The following is a 13,969-nucleotide window of genomic DNA, read 5'->3' as shown; positions in this document are numbered from 1 at the left end:
GCTGTTTTTAAAAAATATTTTTATACAGGAGATGGTCAGAGACTGGGGACATGGTACAGGAGATTGTCACAGACTAGGGACATGGTACAAGAGATGATCAGAGACTGCAGACATGGTACAGGAGATGGTCAGAGACTGCAGACATGGTACAGGAGATGGTCAGAGACTGCAGACATGGTACAGGAGATGGTCAGAGACTGAGGACATGGTACAGGAGATGGTTAGAGACTGGGGACATGGTACAGGAGATGGTCCGAGACTGGGGACATGGTACAGGAGATGGTCCGAGACTGGGGACATGGTACAGGAGATGGTCAGAGACTGGGGACATGGTACAGGAGATGGTCAGACTGGGGACATGGTACAGGAGATGGTCAGAGACTGAGGACATGGTACAGGAGATGGTCAGAGACTGGGGACATGGTACAGGAGATGGTCAGAGACTGGGGACATGGTACAGGAGATGGTCAGAGACTGGGGACATGGTACAGGAGATGGTCAGAGACTGGGGACATGGTACAGGAGATGGTCAGAGACTGGGGACATGGTACAGGAGATGGTCAGAGACTGAGGACATGGTACAGGAGATGATCAGAGACTGGAGACATGGTACAGGAGATGGTCAGAGACTGCAGACATGGTACAGGAGATGGTCAGAGACTGCAGACATGGTACAGGAGATGGTCAGAGACTGCAGACATGGTACAGGAGATGGTCAGAGACTGCAGACATGGTACAGGAGATGGTCAGAGACTGCAGACATGGTACAGGAGATGGTCAGAGACTGCAGACATGGTACAGGAGATGGTCAGAGACTGCAGACATGGTACAGGAGATGGTCAGAGACTGCAGACATGGTACAGGAGATGGTCAGAGACTGCAGACATGGTACAGGAGATGGTCAGAGACTGCAGACTTGGTACAGGAGATGGTCAGAGACTGGGGACATGGTACAGGAGATGGTCAGAGACTGGGAACATGGTCAGAGAGTCAGAGACTGCGGACATGATAAAAGAGATCAATGCAGCCTCACCAGTGCCCGTCAGATGCAACCAGCCAGTGTCCCCGGTAGTGCAGCCAGTGTCCCCATTGCAGCCAATGTCCCCAGTAGTGCAGCCTGTGTCCCTAGTAGTGCAGCCTGTGTCCCCAGTAGTGCAGCCTGTGTCCCCAGTAGTGCAGCCGGTGAAGGGAGAGGAGAGCCGCTGCCTGCCACAGGACGGGTGATCTGTCTATCAAAGTGCCCGGACAAGGGGGAGGGGCTGTATGTGACGGCGCGCAGCGGGGAACACACAGCTATTGAAATGAAAGCTGTGATGTTCCCGGCGCTGTAATCAAACAGGCGGCGGCTCTCCTCTCTTCTACGATATAGGAAATTTGAAACACGTGACAAAATACACACAAAAGAATTTCAGTTACTTAATGATCAAACTTTTATTGGCAAGAGGTGTCTTTGAATCCACACAAAAATACTGCATATGTTGAAGATTAGTGAAATTCATGATATTCCTTTTGAAATTCAGTGAAAGAATGACCACTTAAAGACTAGACATGGCAAGGGCAAGTATCTTATGAAATAAAAAGAGATTAGCATAACTTTTTTTGTGAACTTATTTGACCATGTAGGTTAGACCTGTACTGAGAAAGTCATGGAGGCTGCCACTGTTAACTTTGTGCAATTTCTGGTTGCTGGGCTACCTCCAGCCTCAATGCTTTCTGGTCACTATTTTTACCCAATTTTTATTTTCCATCCATAACCATAAACATGCATACTTAGATGATATTAGCATACATAGAAAAAGGGTTCACAGAAAGAGGTTTTGGTGGACTGCTCTTTGAGGTCTATAGGTAGCTTCAATTCTTGATGGCTTTGTGAAAAACAAAGAAAAAACGATTTAAAAAGGAAGTTGTCAAAAGGAATTGCGGACTTGTTTGTAAAAGTGTAGGCTCCCAGGCTGACCCATGTTACTGACCCATAACAAGTATTAAAGTGGATGTAAACCCTCACATATACCCAGTGAAGTGAACAGCCTCAGATGATACACAGAGATGAAACAAATCACCCTACATAAGTTTTACATGTACATCTGCTGTCTTCAGCTGTATATACGGTTTAGAAAGTGCACATTGTGTTAGATTTTCTCTTCCTGGTTAGCATTGCAGTGAAGCCTGGGCATACAGCCAAGACAGCTGATTGGAGGAAAGGCACACACCCCTTCTCCTCCTAGGTAGAGACTTTCAGCTCTATTTGTTGAATCCTTCAAGGCTCTACTAATCTATTTATAGCATCCTCCCCAACACAAAACTCTGTCTGTTATCATATATGACGGAGAACTGGTCAGGAGGTATCAGGCAGATAACAGAAGAACGGAGCAGGAGAAAGCTACGGGACACAGTGCTTTGAAGAGAGGTAGCAAAACACTGCAGATATAAAATTTCACGAATAGGGTTTACATCCACTCTAAGGAAGAACTATCACCAGAGGAAAAAGTGGTAATTAAAAAAATAATTATAATATTATTAAATAAAACTTTCTAAATTAAATAATTCGGTCCGGCCCTTCCCATGGGTGGAGTTACAGCCAACACTAAATCCCGCCCCCAGTGCATACTACACTTGTCAGAAGCAGCCTAGCATAGTACCTGCTTGTGCTGTTGTCAGCTTGTGTTTTTGTAAATGAAAATGCTGCAATCATTCACCACACAAGCTGACAGTTTCCACTGAATAGCAGGCTGCAGCACTGGATTCAGTGTAAACTAAACAGGGAGATGGGAAGGTATGGCACTGCACAGCACTGTTTGATCTAACAGCTTAGGTTCTGTATACACTGCATGTCACGCCTCCTCACCTCCCGAGCTGTCACTCAGAAACCCACCCTGTTTTTGTTGATCAAGGTTGTCAAATAGGTAGGTATGTGGGTGGGGCTAGCTACCCAACACAACTCGGCAACCCCTGCATGGATTTATATGGGGACAAGTGCCATGTGCACAGGATCCCCTGGAAGGGTTAGCAAGCTATATTTATATAGCTATATATATATTATATTTTAAGCTATATTTAATTCTGGTGATAAGAATGTTAACAGGTACCTAATAAGGAAATGCTTGGTCAAGGGCAGTGACTCACTATTGAGTGCTGAGCACTGGGGGCCTTCACCTTTACAAACAAGCCCGCAATGAGAGCTCTCATATGTCTGTTAATTTCCCTAATTGCAGTTTGTGCATCAAACACATATACAAACCAATACTATCCATTAGGCATGTCATTTACAGTGTAAACTAAAATTATAACTTGTAATATTACACCTTAATTTAAGAAACCAGGATTTATTCTAACCTAGAAAGCTAATCAAATAAACTATTTTCACAGTCCCATTAAACTTAATTTACTGTAGTGATAGAAGCACATTGTACATAATTCTTCAGAGCAGAAGCCCCGTGTGTAAAAGTGAGGTTTGTCTTCAGAAGTTAAAATGGTAGCCATTTTGTTTTTTGAGAGCTGCAATTTTCTACACTGGAATGCTTCACACACTGCTGCCTTTAAGGCCAATGGATCCGTTCCCAGTGAGATTCTCAGGAAGCCAGCAGCCATCCAATATTTAGTTATCATTTCTGGGTGGACTTAAAAACGCCAATACAATCCGTTATGCAAATTAAGCCCTTTTAACATCCTGGGAAATATACTGATATTCACACAACAGAACATAATAATACAAATAGCAGAAAATTGTTATAGTATAATTTCCACTCCACCATGAATATAGTTGTATTGCAGTACAGCTGCAGTAGGAAAAGTGCAAAATCGCCTAGGAGGTATAAACTGAAACTTGGTTGATTGAATGCATTTCAATGATTTAAAGATTAAATATTTAACTCCTTTGTTTACTACTCTTGTGCAACCTTGTCTGTTTTATCCTGAAGAAGTTGCAATAAATATCCTCTATTAGGAAAAACACTGACAAAACAGCATGTTTGGCTAAATATAAATGGAATCATTAAACTGCATTATTTGAATTGAGTTTTAATTCCAAGAATAAAAGGGTACTGCAAGTTATTTTCGGTTTACGGCTTCCAGTAAGCGTAAAAGGTGAAGGAAGAGATTGATGACATCAAGATAGAGGTTGATGGAAGCAATAATGTGTTCTTCTGGGGACAATTTGTGCATCAGCATATGAGTATCATAGATGATGAATCCACAAAATAACAAAGCTCCTCCAGCAGCTAACACGATCTCCAGAGTCTCACTGTAGAAGAAAAACTGCCGAAAGAAAAAGTACAAAGAATGAGTATTACAATGACCACAGATGCATTAAAACTTAACCACCTCAATACAGGGCACTTTCACCCCCTTCCTGCCCAAGCCATTTTTCAGCTTTCAGCGCTGTCGCATTTTGAATGACAATTGCGCGGTCATGTTACACTGCACCCTAATGAAATTTTTATCATTTTTTTCCCCACAAATAGAGCTTTCTTTTGGTGGTTTTTGATCACCTCTGCGGTTTTTATTTATTGTGCTATAAACAAAAAAAAGAGGGACAAGTTTGAATAAACACATTTTTTACTTTTTGCTATGATAATTATCCAATTTTTTTTTTTTTTTTTTATTAAAACAAATTTTTCCCTTAGTTTAGGCCGATACATATTCTTCTACATATTTTTGGTTAAAAAAAAAAAAAAAATCACAATAAGCGTATATTGATTGGTTTGCGCAAAAGTTATAGCTATGTACATCCCTATGTACATGGGACACACCATCGGTCTCCTCTCCTCTGACAGGACGTGGATCTGTGTGTTTACACACACAGATCCACGGTCCTGCTCGGTTGCTGGGAAATCGCGGGTGCCCGGCGGACATCGCGGCCACCGGGCACGCGCATCGGGTCCCCAGTGACGCAGCGGACGCGCGCACCCCCTAGTGGCTCGGGAGGGCGGTCACGTCATATGACGTCTGCCCAGAACAAGAGCTGCCTCGTCCCACCGTCATATCACAGTGGGCAGGCAGCTAGTGGTTAAACAATGATCAAGCAACTATTCACAACAAAAAATTAAGAAACCGTAATAAACAGAAGAAAATAAAAAGCGAATCACCCACAAAATGTCACCAAACTTTTCAGTAGGAGGGCCACATGCACATTTTACAAATATTCGCAGGTCGAAAAAAAGCAGTTTTATAAATCAATGAATAACATAAATGAACTTGTTTTACTTTTTTGGAATCAGCCGGATGTGATTTGAAGCAAAAGATAAAGAACTTCAGTAAAACTTAGCAGAGTCCCCATTTACACCAGGGTCCTCATCAGAGCCATCCCCACATCAGACACCCCTTACATCAAGGTCTCCATAAGAGCCCCCACTTATATCAGAATCCCCATCAGAGCCCCTCCTTACAGCAGGTACCCAATTGCCCCCCCCCCCCTTACATTAGAGTTTGCCTTAGAAGTTCCCTCTTACATTAGAGTCCCATCAGATTTCCCCTTACATCAATGTCCTTCATCAGAGCCCCCCCCCTTATATCATGTCCGCATCAGAGGAGGAACCCAACCCTTGCTGCGGAATAGATGCAATCCTGCAGCAGGGCGGACTTGGCCCTAGGGCGTGGTTTGGATACTTCTGCTCTATGGGGTTCCACTGGGGTGAATTCTCCTGACTTTTTCTTGCTGGGAACATTGCTCACCATTACAGGAAGTTAAAGAAAACCTCCAAGGACACAGATTGCAATAAAGACAACTTTATTTTTTTATACTTGAAAGGGAGGGCTAATGTTTTTTAAACTCCGGTCAATGTTTTGTTTTATTTTCCCATACTTCCTCCCTGGTAACATCTTGGTCACCAGGATAAGAAATAGGGGAAATCTTTCCAACACCTCAGATACCAACAGGGGGCCACCATCACAATAAATATTGCATTTTGCTAATTGTTTGAAGTTAATGCATGTGTTAACAGCATTTAATACGTTTATTTTTTTTTTCAGTTTCTAGTGCCTTTTCTATATTTTTATCTACAATTTTCAGTGGACAATGACATGGGTTAGAACAAAACTATTATACTGCCAGTGAAGCATACGAGGGTCATCTGCGAGGGGCATCTAAACCCATAAACAGGAAATTAATGTGCTGTAGTCCTTAGATGAGGTGGCTGCATTAATTTTCTTTTTTCAGGCTCTTCCCCCTTTATTTTCACTTGGCAATCCTACAAACGATACACCCCATTCTCCTCTCCCCCACTGTAATTATTGAGGAAGCCACTAAAGTTGGATTTTGTGGTTCAGCCTTTATTCTTCTCCATGATATGGGGAATGACGGGATTTAGGCTGGGTTCACACTGATGCGAATTGGATTACTGTTTACCTGCATCAAATTCGCATGACAGTAGACTGTGACCGACTCTCAATGGAGCCGGTTCACACATCTCCGGAGCGGCCGTGGAGCGCATTGCACAAGGGTCCTGTGCATCTTTGGCTTTGTTTCAGGTCCAAATTTAGGCAAAAGTTTTGGCCCAGACCCCTGCTGTGAACTGCATCCGCACACAGTGTGAACCCAGCCTAGTAGTTTACACAAATAGGATTATTATTATTTCATCCCACAGGAAAAAACAAGGACACTGCATTTCTGGCAAGAGCAACAGATATTTTGTGTATTTGCTGAAAAGGCTTAGCCTGAAAATTAAAAATGAAGGCAGCCACCAAATCAAAGGACTTGTAAGCTGCAACATATAACATTTTATGTTCTTGGGCCTAAATTCATAATGTTGTATAGTGACATGGCTACAGTTATCAAAATACAAAACTGTTTGTCATAACGGCCCTTATTTCAGGAAAGGTGCACATCAAGTGATATCAACAGTTCTTTTAGACACACTGACAATATGGCCTAACCCAGGAAGGAGTAATAAAAAGTGCTTAATACTTAAAGCCTAACTCCAGTTTTAGAGAACTTAAAATATTTTACAGCATACAGTGCTCTGTTCCCGTCCCACTCTGGAAATAAAATCAAGTCAGGCTGAGCTCAGCCATTTACAGGAGGCTTTGGATTTTATGAATAAATACAAGGCTTCCTCTGCTTGGCTGAGGTGGAGATCGTGTCCTCTTCCGTCTGCCTCTCCATCTTAGCCAATCAGAGGACGCCTTGTATTCATTACAACTTGATTTTGCTCTGGAAGCAGGATGGGAAGTCCCTATCCTGCTTCCGGAATGCAGAGCTGTATACCATAAGTAGCTGAGACTAAATGCAGTGCTGACAGCTGCTGCATAGGTTAGTGAAGGAAATCGTTTATTTAGAACAACTTGGGCCAGATAAAAGTGGTCTCTGTGGCAGATTCGCCGCAAGATAACTTTTAATCAGTGGCGGGAGAGAGGCCCCCCTGCCGCGATCCAGTGGCCTCCGCCCCTTACTGGAGCTGTCGGCATCGGCGGAGGCAATCGGATCATTCCTGTGGCCTGGCATATAAACGAGTGAGGGGAAGATGGCCCCCACCCGTCTCCATATCATTGCAGTCAAAACGTCACTTTCACCCATAGCTCTTAAAGGGCCATTTAAAAAAAAAAAAAAAAAAAAAAAAAAAGTGTAAAAATAAAAAGGTAAAATAAGAATAATTTTTTTTTTTTTTTTTAAACACGCCCCGTCCCGACGAAATTGAGTGCAGAAGCGAACGCATACGTGAGTAGCGCCCGCATATGAAAATGGTGTCCAAACCGCACATGTGAGGTATCGCTGTGATCGGTAGAGTGAGTGCAATAATTCTAGCCCTAGACCTCCTCTGTAACTTAAAACATGCAACCTGTAGAATTTTTAAATGTCGCCTATGGAGATTTTTAAGGGTAAAAGTTTGTCACCATTCCACGAGCGGGCGCAATTTTGAAGCGTGACATGTTGGGTATCAATTTACTTGGTGTAACATTATCTTTCACAATATAAAAAAAAATTGGGCAAACTTTACTGTCGTCTTATTTTTCAATTAAAAAAAGTGTATGTTTTTCTAAAAAAAAAAAAAAGTGCGCTTGTAAGACCGCTGCTCAAATACGGTGTGACAGAAAGTATTGCAATGACCGCCATTTTATTCTCTAGGGCGTTAAAAAAAAAAAAAAAAAAAAGAAAAATTACTTACAAACCCCAAACATTATACATTTTTTTATTGCCTTTTCACAGTAGATAGTACAGTACAAGTTGGAGTTCGTACAAAACAAAAAACAGTAGGTATACAAAGTGTTAACACAAGACAGGTTATCAAGGTAAAAGCATATTTAATCATATTCAGGCTCTTCATAATGCAACATGAGATAGTGTCGCAGTGAGCTAAAACCTGTCACCCCCCTTCGGGTTCATACTGTGAGCAGGCTTTGAGACATACATTAGTAAGAGGCCCGCCCCTAATCCTGGAGAAGGGCTGGGAAGCTCTTTCGCGTGAAAGCTACTTGTCTTTTTTGGGTATTAGTTGACAGACAAACTCAAACTCATGCATACAGAGTAGCTCTTGGCACATTTACAAGCTGTTCTTGGCCTATACAGTCCTACAGTTGCCTCTGGTAGATTGGGGTAAACATCAGTATCACCACTGGAGGGCGAGCCCTTTATAAATTTATATCATCATGGATGAATTGTTTATACATCATATATGTGAAGAGGCATTTGGGGAGTTTCTCCAGATATCCCAGTATTTATGGAAAGCCGAGGCTCTCCCGTTCTTGTACGCAAACATCTTTTCCATAATGTATTGCGTGTTCATTCTGGAGATTACCTCCTCAAATTTTTGGGGACATCTTAGAGTGCCATACCTTTGCTAATGTAATACGTGTAGCAAATAGAATGTGCATAACCACTTTTCTCATTAGTGGGGGGAACTACTCAATTCCCAAGCTCAGTAATGCTAAAGATGGGGTTAATGCGCATCTATACCCAGTCGTTTTTGGGAAAAGGTTATATCCCTTATCCAAGAAAGGTCGTATCACTACACAGCTCCAAAGTATGTGAAGGAGATTACCAGTACTACTACAATCTCTCCAGCACATTGGTGAGGTGTTTGGATCCATTTTACTTATGCGTAAAGGCGCGAGATACCACCTGTGAAGCAGTTTCTGGGTATTGTCCCAGTGGTCTATACACGCTGAGGACCTACTATTATATTGGATAATTAAACGCCATTGGGGTAGTGTAAATTCTTTTTGTAGATCCCTTTCCCATTTTATCATGTTTGCTGATTTAACCTGAATATATAGGAGGGAGGTAGACTTATAAAATAAAAAGATATCCCTTTTATTTTGCTTGGTTGTTTGTTCTTGAGATAGTTCCATACCAATATAGGTATTTCTATAGGGTTGGCCCTATTCAAAATTTTATAGTGCTGTATCTGGTAGAATTTATATCTATCTAGTGCATCCGGATTTGTTAAGTCATCTGTAGAGAAGTGCACCCCCTTTTTTGCGCAGGATTGGGTGGATAGCCCCAGAATTAGGTATTCGTAGGATGTTAAGGGTACTGGCGGTGTACATATTGGTGTGTCAGCAAATTTTTGCTTTGTCAGCGAGGACCATGCTGCTGTTGTGGCTTGTATGGTCGGATAAGAAGGAATTGATGGGCTATGGTGCAGGCTGGCTGCTATTGCTAAGGCTGGAAGATTGTGCCCTGGGGTAATTTCTCTTTAAATTTGTGTCCACCTGTTGTCTGTCTGGCAAGAGAACCAATACTTCATATGGTCAAGTACAGCAGCTCTATAGTATTCTTGCGCATTGGGAATGCCTACGCCCCCAAGTTGTTTAGCTTTGTATAGCATTGTTAGTGCTATCCTAGGTTTTTTTCCCTGCCCATATGTATTTCCGCAGGCATATTGTCAGCTGCGAGAAGAATGGCTGAGGTATGGGAATAGGTAGTGTTCTAAAGAAGTATAGTAGTTTGGGCAAAACTTCCATTTGGTAAGCAGCAATCCGTCCAAGCCATGTCAGGTGGAGTTTGCCGATCTGGTTCAGTTCCTCTTCCACTTTGGTGAGCAGAGGAGGGTAGTTACTGGAATAAATTTTATTGGAGGATGAGGTCAGCTGAATACCTAAATAGGTGATCGAGGGGGTCCCAATTACAGGGGAGCTCCTTTTTAAGGTTGACTGCTTCCTTTGACATGTTTAGAGTGAGGGCATAACATTTAGTTGTATTAACTTTATAGAAGGAGACCTCTCCAAATGTGTTCAGTAGAGCTTGTATTGCTGGTATAGATGATTCTGGTTTGGTTATAGTCAGAATAACATTGTCGGCAAACAAACCTAGTATGCGACTTTCAGTGCCTATGTGGATACCTTGTATTGCTTTGTTGAATCTTATGTATTCTGCCAGGGGCTCTAAAATTGGTGAGAAAATGATCGGGGACAGTGGACAACCTTGACGGGTCCCTCCCGTTTGAGAAAGCAAATGGATCTCAGAGTAAGCTGGAAGTACAGACTCGGGCAGAGGGGCTGGAGTATAATGACATGATAGCTGAGTGGATCATTCCAGATATACCGAATTTATGCAAGGTCCTAGACAGGTATCCTCAATGGACTCTGTCAAAGGCCTTTTCAGCGTCCAGGGCTAGGAATACGCTAGGTTCCTTAGTCACTTCTGCAAAATGCAGTAGATTGAGCATTCTCCTAGTCCCGTCAGGTGCCTGTCTGCCTTTTACAAAACCAACTTAATCTAGACCTATGAGGGATAGGGTGATTTCCATTAATCTGTTAGCTAGGGTTTTGGCATATATTTTAAGATCTGTGTTCAGTAAGGATATGGGCCTAAAATCTTGGGGGAGTGATGAGTCCTTGCCAGGTTTGGGTAGTGTCACTAGGACTGCTTGTAGCATTTCGCTCAGGAAAGAGCCAGCTTTAGCTGCCCCGTTGAAAACTTTAACTAGTTTAGGGGTAAGCAGCTTAGTAAAAGCCTTGTAGTATTCAGCAGAAACACCATCAGCTCCGGGTGCCTTATGCATAGGAAGGGTCTTAATAATCGCTTCAATTTCCATTGCAGTAATTGGGGAGTTAATTTTCTACAGAGTGGTGTTATCAATGGAGGGTAATTGGATACCATTAAGGAAGTTATTGATCTCAGCTTCAGTGGGTTGGTGAGTGCCAGGATCATTGTTACGATTGTAGAGGGAGTGGTAGTATTCTTTAAATACATTAGCTATGGCTTTCGCATAAAGTGGCGTTAGTTTGATGGTGTTTTATTTGAGTGAGGTTGGAGCGTGCTTGTCGCTTTTTGAGTTGAGAGGACAGCAACTTCCCTGCTCTATTGTTTTGTGCATAATATGATAATTTAAGTCTTTTGAAATACATGTCATATTCCGCCCTAAGTTCCTGTCTCAGTTCCTCATGGCAAGAATTAAGTCTATTTAGTACCAGGCTGGAAGAGGAATTGGGGATTTTGTGTTGCGCTTCTAAGTCAGCTATGGATTTTTGCAGTGTTTTTTCGTTCTTTTTCTTTTCCCTAGAGGCAATTTGTATAAGAGTTCCCCTGATGACTGCCTTGTGTGCACACCAAACAGTTGTGGGGGAACAGTCACCAAGTGCGAAGTATTCCTGTATTTTTCCTTCAATCTCATCTCTTAATTCAGGCTGCAAAAGAAGGAAGGTATTATTGCGCCACAGGGGTTTGTGGGATACGGTGCTTGTATCCACAACCTCAATGGTGACCGGTGCGTGATCTGACCATGTGATGTTGTGGATATCCGCTTTGCCTATGGTCTGCAGGGTGTACACATCTGTAAGAAAGAAATCTATTCTTGAATAACTGTGAACCATTGAATAGTGTGTGTAGTCCCTTTCAGTGGTTCGGAGGCATCGCCATGGATTGAAAAGCTTTTCCTCTAAGCATAGAGAACCTAAAGTAGGTCTCCTTCTCCGAGAAACTGAAGAGGAATCAAGGACATCATTTAAGACCATGTTAAAATCACCACACAACAGTAAATTACCCTTCAACATCTGCTTAGCAAGCTTAACGACTTTACGGATAAACTTCAGAGGTGTTGGGTGCGTACAAGTTCACTAGGGTGTAGATTTTGCTGTTAAAGCGGAGTGTCACCTAAAAAAAATTTTTTTAAAAGTCAGCAGCTACAAATACTGCAGCTGCTGACTTTTAAAACATGGACACTTACCTGTCCAGGGCGCCCGCGATGTCGGCACCCGAGGCCGAAGCGTCTCTTCTTCCTCGGGTGCTGCCGCCTCCATCTTCGGAAAGGGAATCAGGAAGTGAAGCCGTGCGGCTTCACTTCCCGGTTCCCTACTGCGCATGCGCGAGTCGCGCAGCGCAATACGGATGGTCCCTGCTGCCTCTGGGACCCGTGTGTTTCCCAGCAGGCAGCGGGGGGGGAACAGGATGTGGCGTAAATACCCGCAGATTCTGCGGATATCTATGCCGGAAGTGGGTACAGATACCTGTAATATACAGGTATCTGTACCCCCCTCCCCCCTGAAAGGTGCCAACTGTGTCACCGGAGGGGGGGAGGAATCTAATGAGTGGAAGTTCCACTTTTGGGTGGAACTCCACTTTAAGTTCTGCAACCAGAATGATAAAGCGCCATTGCTGTTGAAGTAAGGAACAGGATACAGAGTCCTTGACAGCAATGAGTACTCCATTTCTTTTGGTTGAGTCATTAGCTGTGAAGACTTGTGGAAATTTGACATGTGTGCATTTCGGAGGGTTGCCGATTTCCAAAGAGTTCTGCGCTTGTATGGGCTATTCAGGCCTCTCACATTAAATGCCATTAGTTTAAGATTCATTTGAACCATAGGCAGTGCATTGTCGCCATCTAGTGGTGACATTTGGTATAAGACGAGATGAGACTTCAGTGCAGGAAATGTGCATGTGCTGAGGTGAAATATTTTGCATAACCATTAATGAACAGAGTCCTTCAAAACTAAGCCAAACAAAGATAGTCACTAACTTGCTAGTCACAATTATCAACTACTGTTGAGAATAGAATACGGGAAACATCACGTATATAAATGTGGGGTTAAGAATAAGTCAAATATCAGCCGAACAACGGGCATTAAATAAAGTGTCACAGAAAACATGTGCTGAGGCCAAAAGGCACCAAGGCTAAGTAAACTTTGAGAAGGGTGCCGATGCCTGTGTATAGGCCGTGAGGCTCTTGTAGTGAAGCACTAATTGTCTCTCCTGTTATGGTGGTGGTTGTCATGTTGTTCCAGGAATGGCTGCGGATGAGCAGTGTCGCCTGTCAGCAGGAGCAGATGCCATTTCTGGAGGAGTGCCATGCCTCTGTCTAGAGAAGTGATGGAGTACGATTCATTCTGCATTTCCACTAGCAGTTTGGCCAGGAAGCCCCGTTTGTAGATAATTTTGTGGTTACGCAGGATTTTCGTAATTGGCACTAGATTATGTATCGCCAGTCATGGTAGCTTGTGACATGTCGGCGTACATAGCGATGCCTGCAAAGGGGTCTGGTAAAGCAGGGTGTTGCCTGGAGTAACGCATTAATTGATCTTTCACATGGTAGAAATGGATTCTAGCCATCACACCCCTTGGGGTTTTTTCAGGTAGGTACGATGGTTATGGCAGCCTGTGGGCTCTATCTATGACAATGTCAGCAGGCCCCAGGGATGGGAGCGCAGTTGTCATAAGCTTTTGAAGGTATGAGTGCAGTTCAGCTGGTTTGACAGATTCGGGGATCCCCCTAAATTTGAGGTTGTTCCTGTGGGACCTGTTCTTGATATCCACCATTTTGAGGAGCTTGGCTTTGATCTCAGCTTCCACATCAAAGTGGGCATCTACCAGCTCATTGTGCACTAGAGTAAATTACTCAATTTTTTTTCTCCACATACTCCACTCTATTGTCAACTGCAGTTATTTCTGTTTTTGTGGATTTCATAAAAGCTGCCATATCTTGTTGGAGAGCCCCCCCTTAATGTTTGCAGCATCTCCTTCATTGTAGTGTCAATGATGGGTTGCCCTGTGGTAGGGAATGTATCTAACTGCTGGCCGCATGAGGGAGATTGCTCCATT

The 13,969-nt window shown here is 43.1% G+C and overlaps 1 protein-coding gene across 1 annotated transcript in view; it reads right to left on the bottom strand.

Annotated features, from left to right (window-relative positions):
• Positions 1 to 1,406: 1,406 nt before the first annotated feature.
• The window catches only part of TMBIM4 (transmembrane BAX inhibitor motif containing 4), a 34,216-nt gene continuing 21,653 nt past the window's right edge, over positions 1,407 to 13,969 (bottom strand). Inside the window, exon 7 of the mRNA XM_073620134.1 lies at positions 1,407 to 4,254. Coding sequence (XP_073476235.1) covers positions 4,048 to 4,254 — 207 coding nt within the window. The 3' untranslated portion in view covers positions 1,407 to 4,047. The remainder of the gene's footprint in view (positions 4,255 to 13,969) is intronic.

Source organism: Aquarana catesbeiana, linkage group LG03, assembly GCF_042186555.1.
Source record: "Aquarana catesbeiana isolate 2022-GZ linkage group LG03, ASM4218655v1, whole genome shotgun sequence".
Lineage (NCBI taxonomy): Eukaryota > Metazoa > Chordata > Amphibia > Anura > Ranidae > Aquarana > Aquarana catesbeiana.
This window is presented reverse-complemented; position numbering and strand designations above follow the sequence as displayed.